General features: G+C 41.3%; 1 protein-coding gene across 2 annotated transcripts in view; it reads left to right on the top strand.

Annotated features, from left to right (window-relative positions):
- The first annotated feature begins 324 nt into the window (after window positions 1–324).
- LOC147269485 (CUB and sushi domain-containing protein 1-like) overlaps window positions 325–17,403 on the top strand; it is a 406,566-nt gene continuing 389,487 nt past the window's right edge. For both annotated transcript variants that reach the window (XM_086185701.1, XM_086185692.1), the window contains exon 1: window positions 325–811. In XM_086185701.1, the coding sequence (XP_086041827.1) occupies window positions 679–811 (133 nt within the window). In that variant the 5' untranslated portion in view covers window positions 325–678. The remainder of the gene's footprint in view (window positions 812–17,403) is intronic.

Here is a 17,403-nt window from a genome sequence, read left to right as displayed (position 1 = left end):
TCTCAACCCTTTTCACGTTTTCCCTCTGTTCCTTGACATTGTTCTTTCCCTCACCCTGCCTCTTTTTATACCTCCTTTCCATCATTCTTCCATCTCTTCTGAAATTCCCCTCTTCTCTCACCTTCCCTCCCCTCACATCTCTCCACCTCTTTCCCCTGTCTCTTTCCTCTCTCACACTACCCTCCACTTTCCTCTCCTCTCTGATGACTACCCTCTCTGTCTTTGCTTCAACCTCTCTCTCTCTCTCTCTCTCTCTCTCTCTCTCTCTCTCTCTCTCTCTCTCTCTCAGTCGTCGCTTGCTCGCTGTACTGTGCGGACCTACCAGCCGTCTCTCTCCTTTCCTCACCTTCACTGAATCTCTTCATCTCTCTCCTCCAGTCGTCCGGTCTCTGCTATGACAGCTCACACCAGTGGCGTGTTGCCCGATCTCAGACCGTCAACCCGTCACCGGTTATCCTGCTCAAACGTCAGCATGGACATGTTCATGTGGGATATTCGTGATTGATTTTCGGGTGGGTTTATTTTTATTTTTACATTTTATTTTATTCTATAAAACGTCAAGACAAGGGAGGAGGGGGGGCAGCCGTCCTCTTTTACCCCCCTCCGCTTCTTTCAGCCAAGCAGAGCGGCAAGGTGGGGAGAAGGCTTTAAGCCAGCTTGGATTTATTTAACAGCAGCATGGATTTGGGGGCGCCGGAGATGCCGACGATGGGGAGGAGGAGGACTGCGAAGAAAAGGAGCAGTCTAAAATGCGACCTCTCGCTTCTGTTCCTGATGGGGCTGCTCATCGGGGATTTCTCCTCATCCAAGGGTGAGTTTTGGACTGTGTGTGTAAGTGTGTGTGTGTGTGTGTGTGTGTGTGTGTGTGTGTGTGTGTGTGTGTGTGTGTACGTGCGTGCGAGAGTGCGTGTCGGAGGATCTATATTTGCAAGTCGGTGCGTTGGCCTGTGTGCGTGCACGCGGCTGAGAAGAAAACTGGTTTATTCGAGCAGTCGTGTGTGTGTGTGTGTGTGTGTGTGTGTGTGTGTGTGTGTGTGTGTGTGTGTGTGTGTGTAAGAGCGAGAGGAGAGTTACATGAATGTTCGCGTCTGTCGCCGATGTGCACTTTTGTTTCGTGTGCGTGCTTGTTGGCGATAAAGAGCTCGACTATAGGTGCATGTTGAGATCCATGCGCAGGATTTGCGTGTGTGTGTGTGTGTGAGAGAGAGAGAGAGAGAGAGGTGCCCAACTTGGACGCAATCTACGTCTGGGGAACAGTACAGGAATGGTCGTTTTTGGCCCCTCAACGCTGCGCTGTTCTCATCAAAATAAACAAAACTAGTTCAAAATAAATCATTGATGATTTGAACTGGACTCAGCGCTGTTCCTCCAAGTGTAGCCATCACATCTGACACACAAACACAAGAATGGTGTTTGGTAGGAGGTGGCAAATCTGAGCAAGTAACTCAAGAACCTGAGTCAAATGTCTACTGACTTGACTGTCTTTCTTTCTTTCTTTCTTTCTTTCTTTCTTTCTTTCTTTCTCACACTCACACACGCACACAGAGGGAGAGATGGTGAAATTTCACCTTCCTATAGAGGAAATCCCATGCTCCTGGTGAAACATGGTTTTGAGGAGTCACACTCACAGAGGAATAGTCAGTGAATCTGTTGCTGTGGAGATGCAATGACAGGCGAGTGATGCTGTGTGTCAGCAACCCGGCAAGTGTGTTCTGGTGGGAAAATTTGTCACTAAGACGGCACAAAATGAAGGTCCGTGATGCTGCTCAGACAGACTGAAGAAAGTGTTAACATTCTCCTCATTTGGTGGGAGGATTACTGTTACTCTGGTTATCAATAGCTCCTCTGTGTGCACTTCTCCTCCCTCTCTCTCAATGCTCATCCCTCTGTATTTGCCTCTCAGTCCTGCCCTCGCACACACACATGCACGCATCTGCCAGATTTTTCTACTTTGCAATGGAGAAGCAAATGGTGTCTCGCAGTGCTTAGATTTCTCATGATTTTATGCAATAGTTTGTCATCTTCGTGTTTCGCCTGTGCGTTTTCCTTACCTACATTTGACGCAGACATACATCCCAGGCAATAAAACAAAAAGCCAAAAATCTCTTTGCCTCAGAGAGCTTCACAGTCTGTCATTAGGTCCTTGATTTGAATGAGAAAAAAAATACCCCCAAAAACATTTGACAGGTAAGAAAGAGGTTCCATACAGAAGTGTGCTTTATATTGTGTGTATTTGAGGGTATCAATTTTTTATCTTATTCCCCTGCGACTCTTGCAGGATGTCCGTCTGGAAATAAAAAAGTCTGATTTTGATAAATATATTGACGATGCAAGCTGTCCACGATCAAAGCTTCTTAAATGGGATTTACCTTCCATTTGTTTGTTTAATTGTGTTTGTTTCCTTTAATATTTCTCGGCTAGAAAATGAAAATTTTTCCCGAATCCTTATTTTCACCACCGCAAGAACAAAAATTAGAACAACATTTGTACTCTTCATGTTTACAAAAGAGCAACGTGACTGAAAAGTAAGACTTTCGGTGTCAAATGGTTGAACTGATGTGCAACAGAGCCACAGAGGTACTGAGGAGTTAAACACGCAGAGTGACAGAGCAAAAGAAAATTAAAGGGCAAACAGACATCTGGAAAGACAGACGGAGGGTGGCAATAATTTATTTTGTCAAACCTCAAAGCCCAGATGGTTGCCAGCCTTTTAAATGTGATGATGCACTTTAAATTCTAACACACAACTAATTATTGATTGTCTTGAAATGTCACTTAAAAATGTCATAAAAAGTCAGGTATCTTCAGACATGAACTGAAGTGCAAATAAGAGACCCTGGTGACATGAAGATGGAGAACAAAAGTTTGAACGAACATTATCAAACTTTAATCATGATTGTGATTTCCTTTCATTATTAAATCTAATTGGAATTAGTTGCACAGTGATGTCGTAAAATAAGGTTGTTCTATTTCTGTCACTGATGGTAGCGATTCTATTACAGTACTGGTCAATGCTTGCAGGAAGCAAATAATACTATATTGCAATAATAATCACATAAAAGCATATTGAAGACTTACAAGAATTCCAGTAATTACATGTTTAACCTTATATTTTATCATTAAATGCTAGTGTACAACAATACATCACGATATGTTAATACTTAGACCACAGAATTTCAAACTTCCCAAGATCACCACCAATAGAGAGAGCAGACTGTCATTCTTCAGTGTCTACATTCACTGAACTGCCAAAGGGTTTCTCTATCAAACCTCAGTCAGACACACAGAAATAATTCTGCTCATTTATCAACAGGTTGTTTCAGTTAAGAAACTTCCAAATGTTCAACTGTGATGATAATTCTCATAAAACAGCTAGAGCTTATATCATTGATATATTGTTAACTACACTCAACAGGGGACTGTACAAAAGGCATTTTGGCTCACAGACTTGCTCCCTCGCTGTCAAACACACACACACGCACACGCACACACACACACACACACACGGTTGAGAATAATCTGTCTGAGAACTTCATTCTAGACTCCCACTGGGATGATGAAACACTTGTTTAACTGCTTGTGTGCATGTCTTACACACATACACACACACGCACACACACACACACACACACACACACACACACAAACACACAAACTCTCTGATACACTTAAGAAATAAACGCATAGTGAGACAGATGCACAGGACATCCCAGTGGTTTATTTTAATTTCATTTTCAAAGTAAGGACTGATTAAATGTTGCTTTTTTTCAAAAATATTGAAACAGTTTTTTCCTTATGATGATGTTTAGACATACACACACACACACACACACACACACACACACACACACACACACACACACGCGCGCACAGGCAAAAAGACACACACAAGTATGCTCACTGTGACAATTAGCCAACTTTGAATTAATGCCAAACAAGAAATTGGAACTGGCTGTATGTCCCTCTGCCTGGCATGCTAACACACACACACACACACACACACACACACACACACACACACACACACACACACACACACACACACTGTTTCCTGTGGGTGATAAGAAAGCTAATTAAAACAGAGATATATCCTGGGTCCAAATTCACTGCAGGTGTGCAAAACATAAAATATAGAAACCTTGAACTTCATTAAACAGAGATGGGAAATATAATGAACTGAAAAAGAAAATCCTTTGTGTTTGTCTCAAACAAAACAAAAAAAACTATTTCAAAAGGCTTCTTTCCTGATTTTGTGGTCACATGCATGTTGTGAATATTTGACAAAGAGGCACACTTTCTCTGCTAATCTGAAGCTTCATCCCACTGCATTGCTAAGTACAGGAATTTGCTCATTAGTTGTCGCTGGTTATAATTTTTCCAAATGTAAAACTTGTTTCCACTTGACTGACATCCTTCACAATTACTTGGTGAAGCAAGTTCCATTCTCTGTGGATAGCCATTGGATTTTGTGGTAATCCACAGGAGTAAATGTTTGGAATATTTACCCCCTATTTTAGAAGGATTTTCATAATTTTACTCAACCGACATCCCAGGCAATATGGTTCAAAACCACAAATCACAGTTCACCTCACCTCAGAGAGCTTTACAATCTGTCATTAGGTCCTTGACTTGAGTGAGGAAAAAACACCCCAAAACCCTTTTACAGGGAATATGAAACCTCAGGAAGAGCCTCAGAGGAGGACAGACATGTGATAGATGCTGCAAGTACAGAGTAGCTCTTGTAGATTATAAGATGTATGCCATGGATCCTGACATTGGGTAACTTCAGATGTTGTGGAGTGACACAGCTTGGAGGCACTTGGGAAAAGAAACACAACAGAAGATTAAAATAAGTCATGACATGCACACGCATTTGGATAACAAACCAGAGGGATGTGTGGAGTGTAAAAGACATGCTGCTGAGCTGCTTTGGTAGTCATAATTAAGCGTGAACAAACCATTATTAATGCACCCTTATTGTAAAAGTGTTACTGCTTCAGGTGTCGTTCGAGCCACATGAGCTCCTCTCAGCCCTAGAGACCTGGAAGAGGGCAGATTCAAAAATGACAGAGGCAGAAAGCGAGGGAAGCGAGATAACCTGAAACACTGAGATGTAGGTCGACCCAACAAAAAGATAATGGAAACAGTTACGAGGCCTTACTGAGAATAAGAACTAATCAAAGGATAAGGTGAACAGATGAGTTAAAGTTTGCGCCTTAACAGAGTCCGATTGTGTGATAACAGCAGGGAGGTTATTCCTGAGAAAGGGAGCATGATAGAAAAAGGCCCAGCAGCCAGTTGACTTGTTTTTAACTCATAGGAGCCCATGGCATCATGGGACATAAGGTTTGATTAAATCTCAGTGCTAGGAGGGGGCCAGCCCATTTACAGTTTGGTCTGATGTGACTTGAGCAGGGAGACAGTGATGAGACGTTAACACTGGACAAAATGTAGGTGTTAGTTTTGGATAACAGGTCACAGGAACATTTTGTCAAAGTGTATTTTAAGTTGAAATAAAAATGTAAAGGAAAACTTAATGCTCACCTCTCTTTGGATAGACTGATGTGTGCATCCACAGCACACTGTATACACACATTTTGCTCAGTGTTTTCAGGTGCTTAAGTTAATAATTGAAAAACCCCAGTTGAACCAAAGACCCGTCAGAACGAATATTGTGGGCTTGAGAAAGAACAGGTTGAACTCTGTGTGTGTGTGTGTGTGTGTGTGTGTGTGCGCGCGCGCGCACGCGCGCAGTTAACAAGCGAGACATCTCATTGAGTGCTGTTGATTTTCAAGTACTTATAGTTGTCCAGTGAGAACAGAGAATGCATGCACACAGGCATCATGTATACACACACACACACTAAAGGTAACTACTGCCCTAAGTACACCGTCCAGTAGAGATAGAAGTTTGAATGTGTGTGTGACTCTGACTTGAACCACTTTCAATGGCAGGAACAAGACTTAAGACCACTTAATTGGGGGACTGCGTGTGTACTTGGGAATAATTGTGTTCTCCATGAACAGAATGCTGGTTTTTGGGTCAGAGGTTAAGTTTATGGTTAGAGCAAGTCTCCAGGAAATGTAATTAAACTCTATGTGAATACTCTGTGTGTGTGTGTGTGTGTGTGTGTGTGTGTGTGTGTGTGTGTGTGTGTGTGTTTGAGAAAGAGGTAGATAGAGACATAGCTTCAGAGATCTGACTAATACTGGCATTTAAGAATCTGAACTGATTTTTTTTTTTTTTAAGTTGCTATTAGCTAATGTTTTGTGCTACTCTTCCTGTCACAGTATGAGGAGGCTAAGTATATACGGGACATTAGGCTTGTGATGCTTCAAAGAAAAAAGGCTTTTCCAGTCATTCATGCTGACTTGAAATGGGAGAGTACTCTATCTTTTTTGTCTTCAAATGACAGAACTTTTAAAAGAGCAATGGCCTACATACAGTAGGCCAATGCTTGGGGAAAGGGGAGGGAAAGAGAGGAAAATATAAGACATAAAGAGAGAGAGATGTAGAGATTGGAACAAGCATGTTAAAAAGAGAGATTGCGACAGAGATGAAGGAGAGGCACAGACATAAACTGGGAGACAAAGTGAAAGAGAAAATGAAAATGTATTCCTCAGCAGATGCGATTAATCACAAATGACTTTTTCATCTTGTGCTGCTCAGCTAGTAATGTCTGGCATTAAGTAATGACATCATATACCTGTCCACCCTGAATTTATACCTCAGATATGTGGGGAAATCCAGCGATCTGACCTGAAGGCACAAGCAAACAGGGCTCTAACATCTGTTGATGTTAATGATAGACCCGAATATTTAATGCTAGCAATAAATACTGGATGACACACAGCAGGATCATACATCTGTCCGTCATTTAAAATCAGAAAGGACTGCATGAAGAACAAGATGTAAAATATGAATAGCGTGACAAACCTGATAATTATGGAGGTGCTGTTACATAGCTGGACCTGCTGTCTGTTTCCACACATTAGTGTGCTTGATTCAATGCCATGTCTGGTTCATCTCATGCTCGGAGCCATTATGTTAATTTTTTTCCAGTGAAATCTTCAAACCCAACTTATAGAGATCAGTACATTTATCTCATTAAATTTTACAGCATTGTCTGCTTTCATCCAGCATCTCAATAAAGATCCTTCCATGCTTTTAAACCTCCCAATGAGTTGTGTGTCGTAACAAGCAGGGAAGAACGAACATTTTGCATTTGGCTGGTGTAGAGATTTTAACACTGCCACTTTGGCACAACAGTTTGTTGCTGTTTCTATGTACCTTGTGGTGCAGACGCCTCGCTGTGGTGGGAGCTGAGGGTTATTTCATAACACAGGATTACTCAGCCAGCTCTAAAAATAAGCATGAAATGAACCTCTCAACTGGAGTTCATAATGAAAGATTGTTACAAGACATCCATGAAAACTAATATCCAAATTTAATTTGACAAATTGTTCAGAACATCACCAGCTATGGTACATTTGGCCAATTCTAGTTTGGTAGGCTTCATCATTCCCATCATAAGTTCATGGCTGTGAAATGCATTCTGATAATTGAAGAAATGATGTTTAACATTTTGGGTGGTAAACATGATAGAAAAAAACTTTACAGCAAGAAGTAGAACTAAGGACTTAAGTGTAATCTAGAGGTTTGTCAATGACAGATGGATTTTTTTTAAAAAGGCACAGAAGTAACTAAAATTTCTTTTGTTCAACTGATCGATCCAACGTGAACTCACCCAATCTATGTGGGCTCCATACGACAACGTTACTCTTTCATCTTGTATGGAGTGCAGACACTGAAACGGGGCTACCCAGTGGCCCTTGGACATTTTTTAATGTCTGTGTAATAACAACAAATTGCAACATTTTAGAAAACAAAATGAGAAAAAAAGTACAGTCCACTGATTTCTTTCCATCATGCATTGCATGAGCAAAACTAATAAATAAAAACATTTTAATTTTTCACATCAAGAGCTCTTTTTGCTATTTTAATTTTTTGGAAACCTTTCCAAAAGATCTGCCCTTTCCTCTGCCTTTTTACTGGACTAACTGAGAGACAACTTGTGATGTCCATATTCGAAAAAAAAAAAAAGGTTTAAAAGCCCTGTGCTAATGTACTACTTTCCAGTCCTTACCAATAACTTCTGCAGAATGTGTAGAAATACCACGTGTCACCTTCAGCGGTCAGGAATGCTTCATGGAAAGCACCAAGCACGTTTGGTGAGAAGGATCCATGGTTAACACTGAAAGCAATCACAAACTTTTATGATCTGCCGAAGGCACGAATGCTAGTTTATTTTGAACAAGGATCCTGGGTGCATGTGAATCATAGTGTTTAAAGCACTGCACCCTGCAGCTTTGTTAGCTATTTGTTAGTTTGGTGCTGCTGTTCATTCAATATAAAGTCTTATGTGTCTGTAAATGTAGCACTTTTACTGTTTTATTTCTGCTTTGCTTCACTGTTAGCATGGCATTTCCTACAAGCTGTAGGGTAATGGCTGGCTAGCGGGCTAACATTAAGCAGGCTAATGTGTCTGTTAATGTCACATTAGTGTTATTTCACTTTTTCCTCTCGCTTAGTCCCATGGTTTAAGGGCATAGTGTGTGTGTGTGTGTGTGTGTGTGTGTGTGTGTGTGTGTGTGTGTGTGTGTGTGTGTGTGTGTATGTGCGCGCGCATGTGCGTGCGTGTATATGTGTGCATGTGCATGTGTGCATGTGTGAAAGACACTGTTACGGCACACCTATGCTTTGTGTGTGTATGTGCGCGCGCGTGCGTGTGTGTGCGTGTGCATACGTGAGTGTATGTGTGTGTGTATTGTGTGTGCACACTCTACATATGGAGCCAATGAGTTACATTTCCATTTCAAAGCAATGAGTCAGCAGCAGCAGAAGCTACTTTCATCCATTAATGTGATTTTAGGGAGAGAGCGAGACAGTGAGACACACACAGAACAGCAAGAAATACATCAAGCTACAGGAATAATTACTCTCCAGGTTGGCCAAGGGTTCACATTGTTTATAAGTGTCTCTATCTCAGTTCCTTTCTCACTGACAAACACCTCCCAACTCCCTCAGTCTCTTAAGATTTTCAGTCAGTTCTCGTGTTCCTCTCTTATGGGCTGAATAGTCCGGCGTTTTAAAGCAGCTGTCACTCACATTTACTAAATTGTGAAGTGTGTTGTGAGTGTTATCAAGATTTGTAAAATTTTGAAAAGTCAAGAGAGACAGGTCTGCAGGTGTTTGCCTTGACCTTCAAAAGGGTTAAGGTTCGTTCTGTGTGTGTTGGGAGGGAGCAGTCTTGGGATTATGTTGCGCCGGAGTGTTCTTTTGTGTATAAATGTCCATGCGTAAGCTAATAGTGTGTTTGCAACTGTGCAGAGTGTGCATCATGTGTTTATACAGCTTCTCTGAGTGCATCCATGCACACAGCTGCCCAAGCTGTATGTCATGTCGATGTGGTGCTGCATGTTCATAGCGAATGTACATTTTGAATTTGTAAGTGTGTTGGTGTCCGCTTGTTTACACATGTCTGCATAAGTGGGTGTGTTTGCTTGTGTTGAGTGTGTCAAAGTGAAGGAATTTAACCTGTGTATAACGTGTAAACCTGTTAGATTTTTATGTTCAGATATGCACATGGACTGTGTGCGTAAATGTAGATGTGGCTGACTATGAATATATGTTTCTTGTTGAAGGTCCCATCATTAGTGTGTGTGTGTGATTGTGTTAGGAACATTTTTTGTCCAGATTAATAGCTGGAATGTGCATTTGTGTTCATGCATTTTCAACTGAGCGCGCGTGTGTGTGTGTGTGTGTGTGTGTGTGTGTGTGGGTGGGTGTGCGCGTTTGTCTGAGTATAAATGTATAAGCCACAGGCTATTGTTGCTCCAGCAGCATCGTTCATATTCTATCCATTTTTAATGATCGGTAATGGTCGCTAGCAGTGTTGAACCTACATAGTAAGGACAAAAAAAAAAGGATCCTGTGGTACACAAAGCAAGAAAGACTGAGGAGACACAGAGGATGAGAGGCTGAGAAAGTGTGTGCGAGAGAGAGAGAGGAGAAAGCAGGAGGGTGTTAATAGATGTTAGCTTGTGGAAACCATCATCATAGCAGCACTGTTGAAAAGGTCCCGTGGTACAGTGTGCCACTGCGGTACAGCCCGACAGGGAAGAGAAGGAGGAGGTGAGAAACTGTCCAGCAGGCTGGCTGACTGGCTTTCAGTTTGATTTACTGACTAAATGATGGACTGGATGTTAAGTTGATTGACTGACTTGCTGGCTGATTGGTTGTGTTACAGGCTGGCTACGTGACCAACTGAAACAATTGCTGATTTGTTGGAAGCTTGTTACAAGGTACCTTCATAATGGCACAGCGTATCTGTATCTGTATGTGAAGCCTACACAAGGGAGTGTCTGGGGTCCAAAGGCCAGTAAATGTACTTAGCACATAATGGTGGCTAAATAGTTTTGTTGATTAGTTTGTGTGTTAGTTGTTAGGGTTAGAAGTACAGAATTTACCTTGAGCCGTTCTTATGGGAAATATCAGGATTTTATCTCCCGAAATCTGGACAAATCAAAATAAATCTAATAAAACAGAATTATATTAAACTGAATTAAATCAAATGGAGTAATGGAAAAAAAATTGAAATGATTAGTCACTTTTAGTTAAAAAGATAAATAAAAGCAATACACTGAGCAAAATTGCCTTGTCAGCTGGAGAGGAGAGGCAGAGAGAGATGGATGGAGAGTGGTAGCGGAGAGGGTGAGGGGAGTGGGGAGGGTTAAAGAGAAGGAGGAGGAGAAGGTGGATGGAGTGAGGGAGGGAAGGCCTTAAGCTTTGTGATAAGGAAATAATAAAGGGAAGGTTGTAAAATGCTCCAAGACTCCAGCCATAGCAACACCGGCTACGCACAGGCACCCCCACGCACCCACACGCACACGCACGCACACACTTTTGTCTTTCTACAGCTGTGAGGACCCTTGTTGATGTAATGCACTGCATAACCACTTACCCTGACGTTAACCATCACAAATACGTACCTTACCAAAGAGAGGGCCGACTAAAATTGAATCTGTTCTCACTCCCCACCGATGGATGCGCACGCACACGCACACACACACGCACACACACACACGCACACGCACGCGCACACACATTCATGGTCTTTTTTTCCTCAATCACACATACACATAGCTGTATGAAAATTGATGTTGCAGTGTCCTTTACAGGCCATTAAATCTGAACAATGGCAAACGCTTACTTCTGTCTGACAAATGATGGCTAAATAATGCAGCTTTTCTTTTTTGTCTGCCTGTTCGTCTCCCAGTCTGCTTTCCCTTAATTCAGGCTTGGAACCGTAAGCATGTGTTAGTCTGAGGTTTTTTTTTTTTTTTCAGATGGGTTTTTGAACAGTGCCCACAATTCAGATTTGTCTAAATCCTTCTGCAATTTTCCAGCAAAGACGGTATCAGGTCCCTTTAGCACATCTTCAGCACATTAGACAATAATCTTCTGTGAGGGGTTTCAAGTATGGCTTCTTGAAAAAAGCAAGTGATTCTTTCCTCCTTCTCTGCCTATTTCATTTCCATCATGTTCCACTCATCTTTTTAACTTTTGTTTTAATCGCTTTGCCCATGCTTTTACGTCTTTTACCCTTAATGCCTCTGATTATTTTCTGTACTTTAAGCATTATCCCCTTGCTTGTTATTATGTTGTCTTTCCCTCCCTCACCCTCAAAGTCTTTTATCCGTCTCCCCTTCTTCTCCTTTTCTTGTCTTTCCACACCTTCCTCCACACCTCTTCATCCCGTGTTGTCCTTCCCCTCACAGAAACTTCCTCCACCTCACTCCTCCTCATTCACTTCCCTGCTGTAATCCCTTGTCTCTCTCTCTCCTTCTCTCTCTCTGCCCTTTTGAGTCCTTTGATTAGGTTGCTGGCATTTTCATTGAGATGTCTATATGACCACTGAAATAACTCTCCTGTCACAGTCTCATCTGCCCTCTATCTACTTCCTCTGTCCGTCTCTTCATTCTCCACTCACCCAGCATCTCTTCTTTCTCCTCCTCTTTTCACCACCCTTTTTTCCTCACGATAATGTATCCCGTTCTGTGCTCATTTAAAAAAAAAAATCACCCTCCACCCTTTGTTACAATTCTGCTGCTTAACCTCACAATCCCCCCCTTTCTTCACTGCTTTATGACTTTCTACGATCATTTTCCCTTCTCTATTTCCTTGACTGCTTCTCTAGATCATTTGTCTAAATATCAGATGCCCACAAAAGCCGCTGTTGGTATTAAACTCTAAACAGTTTCCTGGTCACTACCACAGAGAGAGAATGAAGTGTGTGTGTGTGTGTGGGGGGGGGGGGGGGGGGGGATGGTTTGGTTGATGGGGCTGACGCTGCAATTTTCTTGTATTTCTGGCAATAAAGAGAAAGAAGATGATGTCTGAAAATAGAGAGATGGTGCATGTTTAAAAATGATACGGGGTGGTGTTGGAGTGGGGGGGTTTGGTGTTAGTAGAGGGAGAGAGTGAGTCGGCTTATTCAGAAGAAAAACGAGATAAGGGGAGTGGAGAGAGAGACAGAGAGAGGAAAGGGGGTGAGGAGAAAAGGAAACAGGAGGGGAAGGAGAGAAATAAAGAGAAAGGGAGAGGGAGAGTCTGCGTGTCTACATGCCTCTAATCTGTTGATGGTTGAGGGGAAGCAGACAATAAGCCATTATCTCTCTAAGACGTAGCTTTAGCTGCAGCAGTATGGCGCTGCATACTGCTAGTGCCAAAGCAGCTTACAGCACTGTTATGTATCCTGGATGCACTGACACCCATGCAGGAATGGGATAGTTTATCAAGACAGAGTTTAAATAGGAAATGTGATAAGATAAAGATGATTTGTAACTGTAAGACATACACACACACACACACACACACACACACACACACACACACATACATATAAATATACATATATATATGTGTGTGTGTGTGTGTGTGTGTGTATACACACACGCACACATAGATCAGATCACTTCAAACTACAGGCTGGGTCATATACCAAAAGTTGCCCGCAGCATCAGGCTGAGATATGAATTGAGCGCTCGTCTAGTTGAAGCTTTACTTGAACTTGCCTTTCTCAGCGTCCTTGGGTTTCTTCAAAGGCACCATATAAATTAAGTTATTAGAGCAAAATGCTCTGGTGTTGCTGCCTTTTTCTTGACCCCATAGACTTTTGCCCCTGCTCCCTGGCCCTCCCTATCGCTCTCTTGCCGTGCCTCGCCTGATCTCCCAGGAACCTCAGGACTCACCCCTTTAAAAATGACCTGTGTAAAGGGCAGACCTCCGATGGTGCATGTGGAATGGGACAGGAAAGGTGCATTGTGGATCATCAAGGGTTCATTTATGATGAAAAAGTTGGGTTATTTGTGATAGATGCAGAAGAGTTGCTATCAGTGTTGGGTTTACATGACCTGAATGACTTATATGATGGAAAATAGGTCATTTTTAGAAGGACTTGCGCAAACGTTTGTCAAGCACGGAAAGTCCTTTAAAAGTTGTGACGACGATCGACTCCTGCAATGTTTGCAGTAGAATTGCAGATAAGTAATAGATACTTGAACTTCATGTATCACACAGTGCTTTTGAAGTTAATTTTTTTAGATTTGATTGTATTTGATAGGGGTGGCACGGTGGTGCAGTGGTCAGCACTGTCGCCTCACAGCAAGAAGGTTCCAGGTTCGAGCCCCGGCTCGGACACGTGATCTTTCTGTGTGGAGTCTGCATGTTCTCCCTGTTCCTGCGTGGGTTCTCTCTGGTACTCCAGCTTCTTCCCACCATCCAAAGACATCAAGAGAGGACGAGGCTGCTTGATACTCTAAATTGACCGTAGGTGTGACTGTGAGAGTGAATGGTTGTCTGTCTCTATGTGTTGGCCCTGCGATGGACTGGTGACCTGTCCAGGATGAACCCCGCCTCTCGCCCGTTGACGCTGGGATAGGCTCCAGCCCCCCCCGCGACCCTTAATGTAGGAATAAGCGGAAGACAATGGATGGATGGATGTATTTGATAGGATCATGCAGGGAATGTGGGTATTCTTCTCCCTGGAGGTGGGTCTCACAGGTGATGCTCAAAGTCAAATTACAGATTCTGGATTAAAGTATTATTCCCTTAAAGAAGCACCAGGGACAGTTTGTGGTGTCATTAAGGGATCAAGTCCAATCAAGTCAAATTGATTGACACTGTGCATTTCATATGACAGTGGCACACTCAAAATGCTTAAAATAAAAGTAAGAAATAGGAAAAATTCATGCCTGCTAAAACCATAACATTTTATTTATAAATCATATGAAATAAGAATTTAGCAAGAATGGAGATTTTAATTATATGACAACATTTAAATTGGAAAGATAAACTAGTCCGTCACACACTCAAGTTTTCTTTTCATACTTGCACACCTTAACTGTTGCACATCCATTGTGGGACATCTTATTGTAACTTTGTAACTTACTTTACTCTCATCATAATTACCACCACCACTAAAGGGCCTCTGTCACACACACACACACACACACACATATATATACATACACATATACATACATATATACACATTCATATATATATATATGAATGTGTATATATGTATGTATACAGTATATGTATATATGTGTATGATTTATACACATTTACAAATATATCAGGTTAGTTTTCTTGAGATGAAAGTTTCTGAAAATGGATTTACTGGAAGTATAGAGACATTACAATTGTTGGAATTGTTGGTACCGTTTTTCCTTTCTTTCTCTCTTTCTTTCAACATCTACTTGAACTCCAAAACTCGATGTATGCACTCGTCAACAACTCCATGCGCCTCGCAAAAGAACCATCACCTTCATTTCCTTCAAATATGTGGCAACTGCATTTCCCTCTAAATGTCTTTGGAAAAATAGATGAGCGCCGTATCAATGTCGTTAGGAGATATTGATCACAAGTATGTATGGCTCACTTTGAGCAGATGAATATCAGAAGAGTGGTCTTCATTATTAATTTGAATTATTTATTTTTACGCATAGTTTAAAAAGCAATTGAATGATAAAGATGAAGTGCCAACACTGTGATATGACACAAACAAAAAAGCTGGAAATTGTTCTGGTTTCTGTCTGCTAATGCATGGAGGAGGAGTTATACAGTATGTCTAGAATCATAGATAATACAGTTTGCCATTTCTCTTTTATATTATGTTGTGCATAAGTTAACTTAATATTATGCATTAAGAGCTATGAAGCTCTCGGTTTTTCTTATCTCCTAATTAATATTTAATTATGAACCTGATGCAGTTACAGTAAGACTGAATTATTGAGAACGTAATGCACTTCCTGTGGTTGTTATAATTGTGTTGGATTGCAATATGTAGAGACTTTGTTTGTCCTGGTTGATTGAGGCTTTGTGATATATTTTATTCTCTTATGTCTTATAAGTAAGAAATGCCCTTCAGCACTTAAAATTGCTTCCCTTTTTCCCTTTTTAAAATTAAACAGTGGTTTATTGAACAAACTTTGGCTCCGTCTTGAATAAAAAAGTCTGTCAATACTTTTTCATCATAGTTATTAAAGCTAATGGAGAAACTGTATGTCCCCTACAGCAGACTTTAATGACTTACTATTAGAGGGTCATACTCTGGTTTATTGCCATTTGTGGATATTCAGTGTGATGCACAAACAACATCCGGCTCCTTCCTAAACTGTCCAGAGGCTAAACTGTCAATTCGGAGTGAGGTTGCACACACAAACATTCTGTATCTGCAATGATTTAAACAATGCTGCGTTAAATTGGTGTACAACTGAAGTGCCCAAAACTGCTTCTATGAAAACCAGCACCAGATACTGGACGAAAACTCAGGCACTCCGAATTTATGAACTTATTTAACTTGAGATACTGGACAAAAAAACTCAGGCACTTCTAATTTATGAACTTATTTAACTTGAGATACTGGACAAAAAAACTCAGGCACTTCTAATTTATGAACTTATTTAACTTGAGATACTGGACAAAAAAACTCAGGCACACCTAATTTATGAACTTATTTAACTTGAGATCCTGGACAAAAAAACTCAGGCACACCTAATTTATGAACTTATTTAACTTGAGATCCTGGACAAAAAAACTCAGGCACTCCTAATTTATTAACTTATTTAACTTGAGATACTGGGCAGAAAACTCAGGCATTCTTAATTTATTAACTAACACTATTTTTTTTGGGATAAAAAGCAAAGAGGGGTGCGCAGAGAAAACTGATATGTGGGAGAAAGAATTCAAAATCTTAGTATTCACAAAAGAGTTGCTATTTTTTCGCTTTTGAAAATTGCAACTGCATTACAGTTCCTGCATGTCAAACCTTTGAAGGATACACATATCGTGACCACATCAAACATGTCTCATAAATCCATGAAAAATGCACATTAACCATCCCAGAATCTCTCTCAGGCTTTCTTCCTGTCGCTAGAAACAGGAGGAAGGCCAGATTTGACACCAGTGCTGTTAAAAAGCTGACGTCACTGCACTGACTAAGACAGAGAACAGAGAGAGGTGTCACATTGCAAACCCTCTCCTCTCCTCTCTTCTACTCTCTTCTTCTCTTCTCCTCCTCTCCTCTCCCCTCCTAATTTTGTTTAGCCGTCATTTTGTGGCATTCAGGAGCTTGCTGGTGTGGAGCTGTGTAGGGGGCATGGAGAGCTTTCTGAATGATGGCTAAATTTAACTAAATGACTTCCTTCTCTCAGATCTGATATAATGTTCTTCTCTGCTTCTCTCTCCTCTCTGGATCTTTCTCTCACTGCCTCATCCTTTTGAGCTCTTGTCCCTTTCTCTTCCTTCCTCCCTCTCACTCACTCTGTCCTCAAGTGCGATTTCTATCTCCGAAGCTCTCCTTCAAATACTTCCTCCCTCTCCTCCCTATTTACCTTTTTTATTTATATCATTCTATCCCCTACTCAAACCACTCCTTTCCCATCCTCTCACTACATTGCTGCTGATGGTTCAATGTCTTCTTCTTTTTTAAAAGGTTGAGATTGTTCTGTGTCTGACATTTCTGTGGAGCAATACAATATTAGATAATACTGGCAATCGTCTATGTGCCTGTCTGATTGATCCTCTTTGTCCATGCTTCTGTCTGCTGCTGTCTGCAATAATGTGCCTTTTACTGGAGGCGGCAACTAATTAGAGGATAGATCTTTTACCTGAGATTTATGGTCAGAAAATTGGAAAAGGATAATTGCTTGAAGATCAGCTGTCAATGGTGAGTCAGCCAGACAACCAGTCAGCTCTGTGGTGCTCCATTCATTTACTAACAACCTCCCTGTTGTATTGCCTAATTTGTATGGATACTGTATATCATTAATTAA

The sequence above is a fragment of the Aulostomus chinensis genome, chromosome 2 (assembly GCF_037954235.1).
Source record: "Aulostomus chinensis isolate RoL2024-O1b breed Wild chromosome 2, RoL_Achi_v1.0, whole genome shotgun sequence".
NCBI lineage: Eukaryota > Metazoa > Chordata > Actinopteri > Syngnathiformes > Aulostomidae > Aulostomus > Aulostomus chinensis.
Note: the sequence above shows the minus strand (reverse complement) of the source record. Positions and strands in the feature narration are given on the sequence as shown.